This window comes from Ictidomys tridecemlineatus, chromosome 11 (assembly GCF_052094955.1).
Source record: "Ictidomys tridecemlineatus isolate mIctTri1 chromosome 11, mIctTri1.hap1, whole genome shotgun sequence".
Lineage (NCBI taxonomy): Eukaryota > Metazoa > Chordata > Mammalia > Rodentia > Sciuridae > Ictidomys > Ictidomys tridecemlineatus.
Window position 1 is genome coordinate 105,553,657 of NC_135487.1, and position 14,262 is coordinate 105,567,918.

At 33.0% G+C, this 14,262-nt stretch overlaps 1 protein-coding gene and 1 non-coding gene across 21 annotated transcripts in view; both read right to left on the reverse strand.

The window, feature by feature from the left end:
- St7l (suppression of tumorigenicity 7 like) overlaps positions 1-14,262 on the reverse strand; it is a 255,364-nt gene that overhangs the window by 208,681 nt on the left and 32,421 nt on the right. For 18 of the 20 annotated variants that reach the window (XM_078027022.1, XM_078027023.1, XM_040287377.2 and 15 more), the window contains exons 7-11: positions 11,701-11,855; positions 8,923-9,020; positions 8,407-8,521; positions 5,690-5,762; positions 4,533-4,635 (exon numbers count right to left, since the gene is read on the reverse strand). In XM_078027022.1, the coding sequence (XP_077883148.1) occupies positions 4,533-4,635; positions 5,690-5,762; positions 8,407-8,521; positions 8,923-9,020; positions 11,701-11,855 (544 nt within the window). The remainder of the gene's footprint in view (positions 1-4,532; positions 4,636-5,689; positions 5,763-8,406; positions 8,522-8,922; positions 9,021-11,700; positions 11,856-14,262) is intronic. The other 2 variants (XM_040287383.2, XM_040287388.2) reach the window with 1 other exon arrangement.
- Trnat-cgu (transfer RNA threonine (anticodon CGU)) lies at positions 8,103-8,175 on the reverse strand. The gene has a single exon. It is a non-coding gene; the product is annotated as a tRNA-Thr (tRNA).

Here is a 14,262-nt window from a genome sequence, read left to right on the forward strand (position 1 = left end):
AATTTGGTGGATCACGAGCTTGGTAAGTTTTTATTATATAATAAACTCTGATTATATGACCAAAAACTAACTAAATAAATTTTTAGACAGGGTCTCACTAAGTTGTTAAGGTTGACCTCCAACTTGAGATACTTTTGCCTTAATCTTCCGAGGAACTGGGATTACTGGGATTACAGGCATGTGCCACCATACCCAGCAGCAATCCAGATTGTTTTTTTAAAGCAGGTTTAATCTGAGTGTTAATTCATATTACCTATTCAATCATTTAATTTTATAATTAGGATAACGCCTAGCATTGCTTCCACTAGTGTTCCCCCAATAGTAGTTTTGAAAATCAATGCACATCATAAATGTTATTGCTGAGAGTACATTCTGCATGAGATAGTCTGAGAAGCATAACCATAGGAAGCAGATAGTTCATACTGTTATTACAGAGACAGTTAAATACAAACTTTTAGACATCTTAATGGTGTATTTAAAGAGTTCTGGACAATAATTGTTGCTTACCTTCTCAAGTAAACAACAGATTATAAACTCACCCTGGATAATAACAGTAATAACAAATCACTTCTATAATGCTTTCTATGTGTCAGGTACTATTTTAAGAACTTTAAAACTATGAATTCCTTTAGTCTTTATACCAACCCTATTGGTAGTGAATACTATCTTCATTTTACAAGAGGAAAATCAAGTCCAGAGAAGTTAAATAAGTCATCCAAAGTCATACAGCTTGAAGATAGTAGAACCAGAATTCAGACCATTAGCAGTATGGTTTAGAATTCATTCGCTTAACCTTTCTGTACCATGAGAGAATAGAGGATTTCATTTAAAAGTATTTGCAGATTTCTGCTTCCAGTAATGAGAAATTGGGTAATTCAGATCAACTCTCCCAGACAAGTAGAAAAGCTAAATAATGGGGCTGGAGGTACAACTCAGCTGTAGAGCCTCACACATGCAAGGGCCTGGGTTCAATCCTCAGCACCAAATAAATACATGAGTGAATGAATGAATAAAGTTAGAAAATAATGATTTCTAAAAAAAAAAAAAAAGAAAAGCTAAAAAAATATCTTAAAAAATCTAAATGAATACATCAGAGAACAAATAAATGGCAAAGAATTACCAGTCCACAGTCCAAAGACCGAAGTCCAGAGAAGTCAGTCACATTTGGGTTTCTTTTACTGTGGCAGATCTGCTGATTCTATATGAAATGACTAGGAGCTATTTTCAGTCTTTGGGCAGTTTTATAAAGCTGGGGGAAGTCCTAGTAAACCCCTGGTAAAACTGGGCCCCTTAAAGGTTGCATCCTAGGGGTAAGAGTGAACAAGAAATAAAACACAACTTTCACTGACTAAAACTGTTCCAAGTCATCTTGGTGGTCCAGAAAATATTAATCCCATGAATTTAAGGTGATTAAAGTGATCCTAGCCTCTCATGAATCGTCTAGGCATTGAAGAGCAAAGAAAATCCTATCTGGAAGAGAGTCTTATCCAAGGTTACGGCCTATTTTTACAACTTTTCAAACAAAGTATTTGACACATAGTCAAAGAAAACTAGGCACAAAACAAGACAATATAAATTTTATGCAAGAGAAAAAATAGATCATAGAAATGAATACATCATAGTTCCAGATATTTGGACTGTCAGAGAAAAGACTTTAAGATAACTATCTTAAACTATTTTCAAAGAGATAAAAAATTATATAGAAAATAAGTGATACAAGAGATATGAAAAATAAGTGGAAATTCAAGAACTGGTAAATGTTTCAAAGGAGTAAAATCATATAGTATATATTTTCTGATCACAATGCAATTATAATAAAAATAATTAATAAAAAGACAGTCTGTATTTTTGGAAATTAAGATATAAATCTTGGGCTGGGGGTATAGTTCAGTGGTAGAATATGTGTTCAACATGTGCTAGGCCCTGGGTTCAATCCCTAGCAGATGAGCACACAAACACATAAACACACACACACACACACACAAAAATCACTAGTTGGGATAGATATAACTCTAAACCAAAGAAGTCATAATAGAAATTGGAAAATATTTTGAACTAAATTCTGTAAAAAATATTGCTATTTTATACAATTAAAATTGTGCCTAGAAGTTTCTGGACTTAACTGGATATATTACAAAGAAAGCACCTATACAAAAAAATTAAGTACCTATACAAAAAATTAAGTACCTATACAAAAGTACCTATACAAAAAAATTCAGGAAAAAAAAATGAAATAAGCCCCCAAAATTAAATGAAGGCAATAAAGAACAAAAATTAATCAACCAGAAATCAGATGATAGAAGGATTTAAAAAGCCAAAGTAAGCCAGAGCTTGGTTCTTTGCAAAAATTAATAACATAGACCCCTGGGGTATCTGAGCAAGGGAAAAAGAGTAGCAATGTTACACATTTAAAAAATGGATATTATGCTGGGGCATATCTGTAATTCCAGCTACTCAGGAGGCTAAGATGGAGAGGCCTAAGTTTGAGGTCAGTCTAAGACTCTGTTTCAGAAACAAAATTGTTTAAAAAGTTGGGGAGCTGGGGATGTAGCTCAGTGATAAGAGTGCTTGCCTAACATGTATGAAACCCTGTGTTCAATTCTCAGTATTCCAAAAAAAAAAAAAAAAAAGTGGGGCTAGAGATGTAGCTCAGTGGTAGAGTGTTTGCCTAGTATATACAAGGTCCTGGGTTCAAGCCCCAGCACTGCAAAAATAAACAAATAAGTAAATAAAAAGTTAAAAATAACAAAAAAGGATGTTTAAGAAGGATGCAATGTAATAAAAGGATTTTATGACTTTATGCCAGTGATTTTGAGAAGTGTAATGAAATATATACAACTTACCAACAAATCCCACCATTATGTACAACTATAATGCACCAATTAAAAAAAAAGTGTCTATGTTTATACCTTCAAAAAAAAGAAGAAATATACCACTTATAAAAAAGCCAACACAAGAACAAAATATTTCCATAGTTATGAGATGATTATTAAAAATTATATTTGTAATTAAATTATTAAACTAATGAAATGAAATTTATAATTCAAAGCTTTTTACAAAGAAAACTCCAAAATCATGTCTTTATCAACAATTTTACTAATCATTTATGGCAGAAATAATTCTAATTATGTATAAATTGTTCCAGAGAATAAAAAGAAAGTGATGAGCAAACTGTTTAGTAACTCATTTATAAAATCAGCAATAAGAGGAAAGTAAAGTTCAAAAATATGAAGAAAAGGAGTAACTAAACATAATTAAAGCCAGAACAGTGGTTACCTTTAGATAAAAGGGTAGAGACTATAGTTGGGAAAGGGCAGTAGGGGCGGGGGGCTTCTGGGAGCTGACAATGTTATGTTTTCTGACCTCAGTGGTGGTTTCCAAGCTTTATAATAAATCATTAAAATGCACATTTCTGTCTATATGCAGGTGTAATATAATTTGTAATAAAAATTTAATTTAAATTTATGGAACCAATGTTACTTAATAAAAGAATGGTATAAACAAACATCTGTTGACTTTCATTAATAAACTTTTCTTTCAGTGCCGGAGATAAAACCTAGGGACTCACACTAGGCAAGCACTCTACCACTGAGCCTCAACCCCAGCCCTAGATTAAGTAATTTTCTTGACTATGTATCTTTACTTACTCTAAGAGGTTTGTAACTTCCTCTTCTTAGATACTGTCTTTTAGAACTTAATCTCTTTACTGTCCACTAGCTTCCAAGTTCCATTAACACATACTATACCAGAATCAATAGCTATAATTACAATTTGTAGAAAGAGCATCAATTCTTGAATATTCTATATTTTTTTCATATGGGGGCACTGTTTGTAAACTCAAATTTTAATCTTGGTTTCTTGGATGATAACACTAAAATTAACCAGTGATTTCTAATGATTGCAAGATGTATATTATAAAGGCATACAAAGCAGGTAGTTTCATCTGGAAACCAAATAAATATCAACTCAACAGTTTTCCTGGGAACTTCCACATCTGTTTTCTATCACTGATTATTTTAATCTATTTGTCCCCAGTTTTTGTGTAGTCAGTCCTAGTTCAAAATCCAGACATTCGTCTAGAAAAAGCCTTTCCAGTAACAAAAAATTTAGTGACCTGAAATACAAATGGTTTTTTACTGAGACCAAGCTGTTGATTATTTCTTCTCTAAAACTATAATAAAAAGACAGCTAACTAGGACTGAAGTATTGCTCAGTGGCAGAGTGCTTCCCAGCCTGTACAGAAGGCCATGTGTTGAATATCCAGTACCACCAAAAAATGAACAGCTAAGTGAACATAGTTCAAATTTTGTTTTTGTTTTGGCAGCAATTACAAAACCTATAGTGAACTATTGCTCCTACACACCTTTCTAAATGCCTTTTAACATCTCCTTTAAGATGAAGAGTAAGCATGAAAACATCAGAGTTTAAAACAATTCTGACTCAAATCATGGCAATCCAAACTTTGGTTTACACACTATTATCAATTAAATAAAATTAAATAAAGGTACGATTTTCACTATAAAATTTCTCACTTTTGGAACATGAGGATTAAATTCCACAGCTCTATGAATTGCTTCCACAGCATTAATTTCTGCTGTGCTTAATCCTCTTCTGGAGGCTGTTTCTGGAGAGAATCTGTAAGAAAAAACCACAAAATGAAGAAATGAATAACAAAAGGAAAGAAATTATGGATTTAGACCATAATATAGTTCTCTAAATCAAAGGATTCTGGAAACGACTAAATTCAAAACCAGATAACTACTAAGAATGATAGTTAAAGCCTTCTGGTTCAAAATATAAAAAACAAGAAAGCATAAGGAATGAAAATTTTCAAACTTAGGTAGAGAAAGCATTCAGAAGTTCATTGAAGGCACACTTTGGGAAAGGTAAGAAATTCTACACAGGGACATCCAGAGAATCTCATGAAATATAAGTATATTCATATCAAATTTTTTATCTGAGAAGAAATAAACTATAAATACTTCATTCTAATTAATATCAAGGCATAGTAATATAAAGTGAAAAACAATGGCCACCATTTGATTAGTCTCTGATTTTCTTTTTTTGAGACACTGTACCCAACCAGTTTCTGACTATCTTACCTGCAGAATAAAGAAAATTCACTAAGAGCAGTCAAAAACAAAAGGAAAACAGAATAACACAATCCTAATATAAGAACAGACAACATGAAACTTATTTATCCATCATACTTCTTACTTATTAAAACTATTATTTATCTGTACTTTCTTTCTAGATACTGGTTTAGGCACTCCATAATTACATAATCCTCATACAATCACCCTACAGTACTATTCTCATTTTACAGATGAGGAAAAGATTCAAAATAATTAACCTAGCAAAAATCCTACAGCTAGTATATTATAAAGTTTAAATTTAAGTCTCAGTTTATTTAGCTCTAAAAATCTCTCTCCACTACCAAAAGTGAGAAGCCTCAAAGCCACAAAGGATCAAAGGTTATTTAGAAGAAAGCAGAGAAGAGGAGCATAGTTTTAAAAGTCAGTAGAGGTAAAACATAGTATTGAAATTAGCATTCTTCTCAAATAATTGTAGTTTTCTACTTGCCTAGTATGTACAAGGCCCCAGGTTCAATCCCCAGTACTGAAAATAAATAAATAAATAAATAAATTACAAAAAATGAATCAAATAATTAGTTTTCATAACTACTTACTTATCTGAAACAGTCCTTGTTTTCAACAGTGCTGCTGTATAACAGATTGCTGCTGACTTTGGAAGGCTTATATCTAAAATAATAATTTGAATTCAGATAAAAATTACAAAAATGTGTTAACATAATATTTTCATAACAATAACTCATAATACAAATTCAACACATGTGATATAGTACCAGAAGCCACCTGGACACATAGTTGGAAGACCTGAGTTTTGAATTCTGATTCTTCTATTTATTAGTTATGTATCCTTGACCCAATAGCAACTTCTTTGATCTTAGTTTTCTCAAGACAGAATGGTACTTTCTGACAGATGATATTATGTCTATTACAGCCCTCCACACAATGGTGACAAGTACTCAGCAAATGTTTATAATAACTTTTTTACAGTAAGACTGTTCATGGAGAAAGCCACAGTATAATTAGTGCTATGCAAAAACTCCACCTATTCATAGAGTAAAACTAAGATTAGAAAAAAATTACTAGTTAAATCCAGGTTGATACAACCAAGGATTATTTTTACTTTTTCTTTTTCCTAAGAAAAAGAAATTACTCTGGACCTATAAATAAACAATATAAATCCTTTTATAAAGGAATGTCTGAAATATTGTTATCAAAAGAGTAAAATTTAGAACTTGTTGATGATTTCAGTTCCAGAGTTACACTAGTAAATGGAGAAGTAAATTTGGAAGGAAGTAAATTTGGCTTCAACTACTTAAGGATTCTAGAATGGAAAAAAATGGGATTCATGAAAACTGAAAACACAGAAGCAAATCAACTTAGACAGACTTTATTTTATTTTATTTTTAATGAATCAGACCCTATTCTGATTTTGTAATACTCAGTCTCTATACTTGGGTTCAGCACAAATGTAAGTCAGCCATGCATCCAGTAAGTTACATATGGAAGGAATTTCTAAAAAATGTCTCCATGAGCCCAACGTTATTCTGAAGCACTGCCTAAGAATTCCAGATGTTTAAAAGAAATAAACTTTTCTTTCAAGTATAACACATTTCAAACTTCCAAGTCATGGGGATTCCTAAGTTAATGGGTAAGAACCTACAACAGGAGAAGTGTGAATAAGTGACTTATATGTGTTTTGTTATAATGAAAGATATGACCAGAAATATTACGATTGTCAGGAAGTGAAAACTTGTGGTTAAAAATTGAAGTCTAGGGCTGCAGTTGGAGCTCAGCAGTAGAGCGCTTGCCTTGTATGCGTGAGGCACTGCGTTCGAGTCCCAGAACCACATATAAATAAGCAAATAAAGGTCCATCAATAATTAAAAAACAAACAAACAATTTAAAAAAAAAGTCTTATTCTGAGCGAGAAAGTTTATGTATCTTTAAAATTTTCCCAATTCCGGGCTAGGATTGTGGCTCAATGGTAGAACACTTGCCTAGCATGTGGGAGGCACTGGGTTCGATCCTCAGCACCACATATAAATAAATAAAATAAAGGTCCATTGACAACTAAAAGAAAAAAAAATTCTCCCAATTCTACTTGTGGTAAACTGTCTATAGTACAATAATAAAAATAACCAACATAGACTGAATTATTGTTATGGGAAGACTAATGAACAAAAAAGAAGAATACCTGGGTTTAAATTCAGGATTGTCACTTACTAGTTGGGAGATACTCAATATTTAACCTTCTTAAATGTTAGTTTCCAAATTTAGAAACTGGAAAGAATAAAAACACTTGTCCTACCATCTTACAGGATTAGTTTAAGGATCAGATGAGATTAAAATTGTGCTTTTGTAACTAAAAAGCATTATAAATGTTATTTACCCTTTTTTTTTTTTTTTAGGAATTAGGAATTAAACTTAGAAGCCTTTACTACTGAGCTACATCCCCATACTTCTTCTTTTAAAACTTAAATCTTTTTTTTTTAATCTTTATTTATCTTTATGTGGTGCTGAGGCGCAAACCCAGTACCTCACGTATACTAGGCAAGCACTCAACCACTGAGCCACAACCCTAGCCCCCCATACCTTTATTATACTTTTTATTATTCTCAGACACGGTCTTGCTAATTTACTCAGGCTGGCCTCAAATTTGTGATCCTTCTGCCTCAGCTTTCCAAGTAGCTAGGATTACAGACATGCAACCCCATATATGGTTTCTGAATTAGTCTTTATAAATACTGTTAAGCAACTTCTGTTAGCTTTCCTTGATATTCAAACGAGTATAAAAATGAGGCACCCTACTATGCGCACAGCATTTACACTTTTCCAATTATCTCATGCAAGTCATGCTGTCTTCAATGTAACCAATGTTCATTTGTTTATACATTCCACTAAACTGTAAATCCTATGATGATGAAATACATTTCTTCTTGTTCACATTTTATTCCAAAGTGCTTTATTCCTATTAGACACTCAATAAACAAAAGTTTTTTTTTCTTTTGGTGGTGATGCTGGGGATTGAACCCAGGGCCTTGTGTGTACGAGGCAAGCACTCTACCAACTGAGCTACATCCCCAGCCCAAAAGAATAAATCTTGACAGAAGAAAAAGTTCCTCCTTGTAGGCTTTTGCTACCAAAAGACCTGATAAAAAAAGATACCTTAATAGCAATTTGTACTTACACATACTAAATACTGACTGGTAAGAATAGAGAAAATTAGAGAAATACTAGAATAGTATCATATTTATGAATACATAATTTAAAAGAAAATCCTTTAACACACTATCAACTAAGACAAAAAACTCACCATCATATTTTGCTAGGACTGCCTGAACATCTGCATAGGCCTGTAATTCTAAAAGTGATTCTAAGAGATTTTCATGGATGTTCAACATGGTAAGAGGAGGAAATTCTTTCATCAACTGTATATTGAAAGAAAAAAAGAGATTAAAATTAGAACAGAGGAACTTTCACTAAAGTTGAAATTCTTTTGCTTCTTTACAAAACTGTAGAGACTCAGTCCTTAAAAAATGTATGTATATTAGGAATTGGGGCTGTAGCTCAGTGGCAGAACGCTTGCCTCACATGTGTGAGGCACTGGGTTTGATCCTCAGCACCACATAAAAATAAACAAATAAAGGCATTCTGTCCATTTACAACTCTAAAAAACAAATTTTTTAAAAAGTATGTGTATTACATAAATATCATTATAAAACCTATCAATTAAAAAACAGTAATTCTGTATCAAAATAACTGGAAACTTCAACTACATTTTATTTTTAGAGGAATCCATATAACAGTTTCAGTTATCAAACTTACTTACATCTCTCATTATTTTCACTGCTTCTCTTATTCTTCCTAATTTTCTTGCACACATTGCCAATCTTCTTTTAATATATACTAGCACATTGGTATCTCTCCCTATATAAAAAAACAAAAAAACACAATATTACTTTCATATTATGGCCTGTTATTTCACTAGAATATTATTTCTTAATTGCTTATCCTACAAGATTCAATTAAAATTAAATTGTGTCAAGATGGAAGAATATTTAATGATTATTGAATCTGGGTGATGAATATTTTGAATGGGAATCTCTTACATTTGTTTATGCTTGAAGTTTTTTGTGTTAAAAGTTTAGATTATACACACACACACACACACACACACACACACACACACACATATATATTTTGTGTGTGTGGTGCTGAGGATTGAACCCAGGACCTTGTGCCTGGGAGGCAAGCATTTTACCAAGTGAGCTATATCCTCAGCCCCTAAATGTTTAAAATATATGTTGAATTACTTTTGCCTCTAATAGTAAGTAATCTGAGTACAGTATATAGAATGTAATTTGTGTTTGAATAACAAATTCAATTTAATATTGCTAGAAAAAAAATACATATATTAAAAGGAAAATATAACATTAGCCTATTATTTTAAGTTTCTGCATAAATAATCTATAGTTTTAATATTCTCTATTTTTTAACTGAAAAACTCAAAATGTTCAAAGTGCAATTTCTATGACCAATGTAAACTTTTTATTAACAACTAATAACAAACTATGAAACTACTTCTAAGAAGGGCTAACAAAATTCTGTAACATGTTTAATTTTAATTTTATATTATGTAAAGACAAATGGCATGTTGTTTGTTTTGGTCAGTATTGAGGATTGAATCCAGAACTCTCACATGGTAGGAAAATTTTCTATCACTGACCTACATCCCTGGCCCTTTTTATTTTTTGTTTTGAGACAGGGTTTCACTAAGTTGCCCTAGTTTGCCCTCAAATTTGTGATCCTTCTGCTTGACCCCCTGAATTGACTTTATTACAGACGTAGTTTCATAAGTTCCAGTCTGCAAAACTAAATATTCCTGCAGTTGTGTGTAATAACATACATTAATGAAACATACTGTAAACAACATATTTAACTTGGAGAGAAAACATTATCTAACTTTTAATTTCCACAAACAAAAGATTTAGAACTTAACTGCTAATGGATAATGCATTACATAAACATATTTCATTTACTTTCTGTTAGCCACCCAAATCATAAAACTGAAATCCTCTGGCCATAAAAGGTAACAAGCAGGAGCAACATTCCTAATTCTAACATCTCTGGTAAAGTATCTCAATCATAATCAGAAGAGTATCGTTAAAGATTAGAGAGACCATTTGACCCAGTTATCACACTCCTCGGCATATCCCCAGAGGAATTAAAATCAGCATACTACAGTGATGTGGCCATATCAATGTTCACAGCAGCTCAATTCACAATAGCTATGCTATGGAACCAACCTAGGTGCCCTTCAAAAGATGAATGGATAAAGAAAATGTAGTACATTGGATTGTTACTCAGCCATAAAGAAGGAGGAAATTATGGCACTTGCCAGTAAATGGATGAAACTAGAGACTATCATGCTGAGTGAAATAAGCCAATCCCCAAAACCCAAAGGCTGAATATTCTCTCTGATATATAGATTGCTGATCCACAATGATAGGGGGGAAGGAGGAGTGGAGGTTCACTGAAATGGACAGAAGGAAGGGAGATAGGAATGGAATAATGAATTGGACATAACTTTCCTATGTTTAAATATGAATACACAGTCAGTATAACTTCACATCACATACAACCACAAAAATGGGAAGTTATACTCCATGTTATGAATGACATGTCAAAATACACTCTACTGTCAAAGAACAAATTAAAAAAAAAAAAAAAGGAATGGAAAGACTTCAGTTGTTGTGGCTAATCTGATCCCAAACACAATCACAGAAAAAAAATTAACCAAAGAGAAAAACCAATGTTACATATAAGGTTGGATTTTATGTTAAGAATCAGATGGTATGACTGGATGTGGTGGTGAATACCTGTAATCCCAGCAATTTGGGAGACTGTGGCAGGAGGATTGTAAGTTTGAGGTCAGCCTCAGCAAGTTAGTGAGACCCTATCTCAAAATTAAAAATAAAAAGGACTGGGGATATAACTCAGTGGTAAACCAACCCTGGGTTCAATCCCCAGTTAAAAAAAAAAGAATAATCAGAGCCACTCTTTGATGCTACATATAGATAACAGAGTCTGAAGAGCAAACAAAATGATGTCCTGGGTTGGGGATGTAGCTCAAGGGTACAGTATTTGCTTTGTACGTGCAAGTCTCTGGGTTTGACCCCAGCAGCAGGAAAAAAAAAAAAAAAAGCCTCTATTACTGAGTAAGGATGAAGATAAAGAAAATACCATCAATAGGGTCTTCTCAATCAATACTAATAATCACGAGAATGCTCTCCTAAATACCAAATAGTTTTATATTTATGTTTCTCTAATAACCAGGTATTCAATTCTTGTATGAAATAAATTACCATTAAGTCTCAAAACAGCATATTTCCTTTCAATAACCAGAGCAAATTTTATCCTTTTCACAAGCTCTTTCTGGCTACTACATATTTCTGTCTTACTGGCTTATACATATTAATAAATTAGTTAAGTAAAAACTAGCTAATTTACGAGCACTGTTTTTATTGTTGGTGGTCTGTGTTTTAAACATGCAAGATCCAATTATAGGTGCTAAAAGGACAGTAAAAATCAGTTCAAATTTGCTTACTCAGTTGAGCTTCATGCTGAGGACTCTGGTGCTGGCACTGCTGTGATCGCCTATAAATTGTTTCTCCTGCCTTGAGTGCCTGTTTAAATAACCTTTCAGCATCTACAATAGTGGTTGCTTCTTCCTCGGCCAGTAGAACATATGCAGTAGCACAGCTATAAAGAAAGCAAGCAAGGCAATCTGAAATAAAACTGTAAGGGCAAATATTTTCTCTTGGGTATGTCCCTTTGCTCTAAACCAAGTTTCCCTTAGCTTTACCTATACTTTCCATCTCTTGGGGGAAAAAACAAAAACAAAAACCAACTTTATTAGATGTTTTAATTTCTTGGGGACATACTAGTATATTCATTATGTCTAATTCCACAATTTTTTTCAGTCTCTTATCTTTCTCTTCTATTCTTTCTTCTTTTTTACCTCCATGGTCTGACTCTGCGTTTTCTTTTTTTTTTACAAGGGGAGAAAAAGGAAGATATATAAAGAATTGTGTGAAAAGTAGTTCTGGCAACCATATACTACAGTGATCAGACTTGCTCTTAGTCACTACATATTCTGTAATATCCAACTCCTGTGGGCAGCTATGAAAGACAGTGAAGATAGGGAAGAGGGTCTCTATGCTAAAGAGACACCTTTCATATCTGACTCAAAAAAACATTTCAGGACTAGGCTTTTCCTTCAAACGTTGAGTATTCCCTCTGCATGTGGCTCTATCCTCCCTTGGACTTATGCACAGTAGAATGCAGCATATTTCCTTGGTCTGAATTCTAGTCCTTCCTTCAAACTCCTACCCTCATTCCTTATACCCATGCTTACCTCAAGTTTTCTTTTCTTCACCCTACTAAAACAGAGATTTTTCTTTGTATTAGCCAGTCAATGGCTGACTAATAACATAAATTCGTTCTTATTTTTGGATAAAAGAAGAGAAGGAAAAAGTTTCCATTTTCTTATTCTGGTACTGGGGATTAAACCCAGGGTTACTTAACCATTAAGCCACATCCCTAGTTCTTTTTGGGACAGAGCCTTGTTATATTGCTGAGATTGGCTTTGAACCTGCAATTCTCCTTCCTCAGCCTCCCAAGTCACTGGGATTATAGGGCCGTGTGCCACTGCACCTATTTAAAGTTTCCCTTCCATTTCCAGAAATAACAAGTACCTCTCTTTGGGGATCATGTCTTAGTTCTGATAATATAAGCCTACACTGTCCAGAACAGTCAGTAGTCACATATACTTACTGAGCACTTGAAACACGGCTAGTCTGAACTGTAATGTGACATAAGTGTAAAACGCACACAGAATTTTGAAGATTGAGAAAAATATTAAAAATGTTTCAATAGAACAGTGTTTATCTAGAGACACTATTGGTAAAAAGTACAAGTGCAGGCATGAAACAAAAGTGATGACCAGATAACTATCACCATCAATTAAGGTTGAGAAGAGTCTTTCAGATATGGAAATGTAAATCATACCATTTAGGCAAATAGTAGTCTAAATTAAAGTATTCAATAATTTCACTAATCAACAATAATATCTCCTGTATATTATGTGGATTTCTCTGAAATATTAGATATACTGCTGCTTTAAACACTAGGTATCCTGCCATTTCCAAAACAAATTCAAATGTTTTAAAATAACCATAATAAAAATGCTTTTTAAAAGATCTAGATGGATAAAATTGATGCAGTTGAATCAAAATATAAACATTATTACTTATTTATTTTTGTGGTGCTGAGGATCAAACCTAGGGCCTTACAAATGCTAGGAAAGGGCTCTACCACTGAGCTATATCCCCAGTCCCTCAAGATAATTTTAAATTACATTATAGTTGTATGGTATGAGGAGGTTTTTCTTCTCCTAAAGCCTTCTTGTATTTATTCTTGCACCTGAAGATGTTAATGCAATAAATTAATTATATGAATCTTACTTTGGGGAATGTAATTTTCTTAAGTTGAGGTTAAATTCACATACCAAAAAAATCACAGTTTAAAGTGTTTTAAAGTGCATAATTCAGAGACTTTTAATAAGTTCTCAAGGTTGTACAATTACCAGCACTACATAATTCTAAAACATTTTCATCACCCCTAAAAGAAATCCATAAGTCTCCCTAACTCCTGACAATCATAAATCTATTTTCTCACTTGATAATGTCCTTTATTGCATAAAAGATTCTAACTGATGAATGTAATTTATTTTTTTCTTATTACTTGTGTTTTTCAGATCCTATTTAATAAACCACTGTAAAATCCAAAGTTGGGGAGATTTGTTCCATATTTTGTTTTCTTCTCCTTCCTTCCTTTATTTACTTATTTATTTAGGAGGTGTCTATCTATCTGTCTGTCTATCTATCTATCTATCTATCTATCTATCTATCTATTTTAGAGGTGCTGGGAGCAAACCCAGGAGCAATTTACCACAAGCTACATCTCCAGTAGTCCCTTCACCATTCTTTTTTTTTTTGAAACAGTGTCTCACTAAGTTGCCTGGAAAGGCTAGCCTTGAACTTGAGATCCTCCTGCCTCAGCATCCTGAGTTAGCTGGAATTATAGGCATATGCTATCATGCCCATTT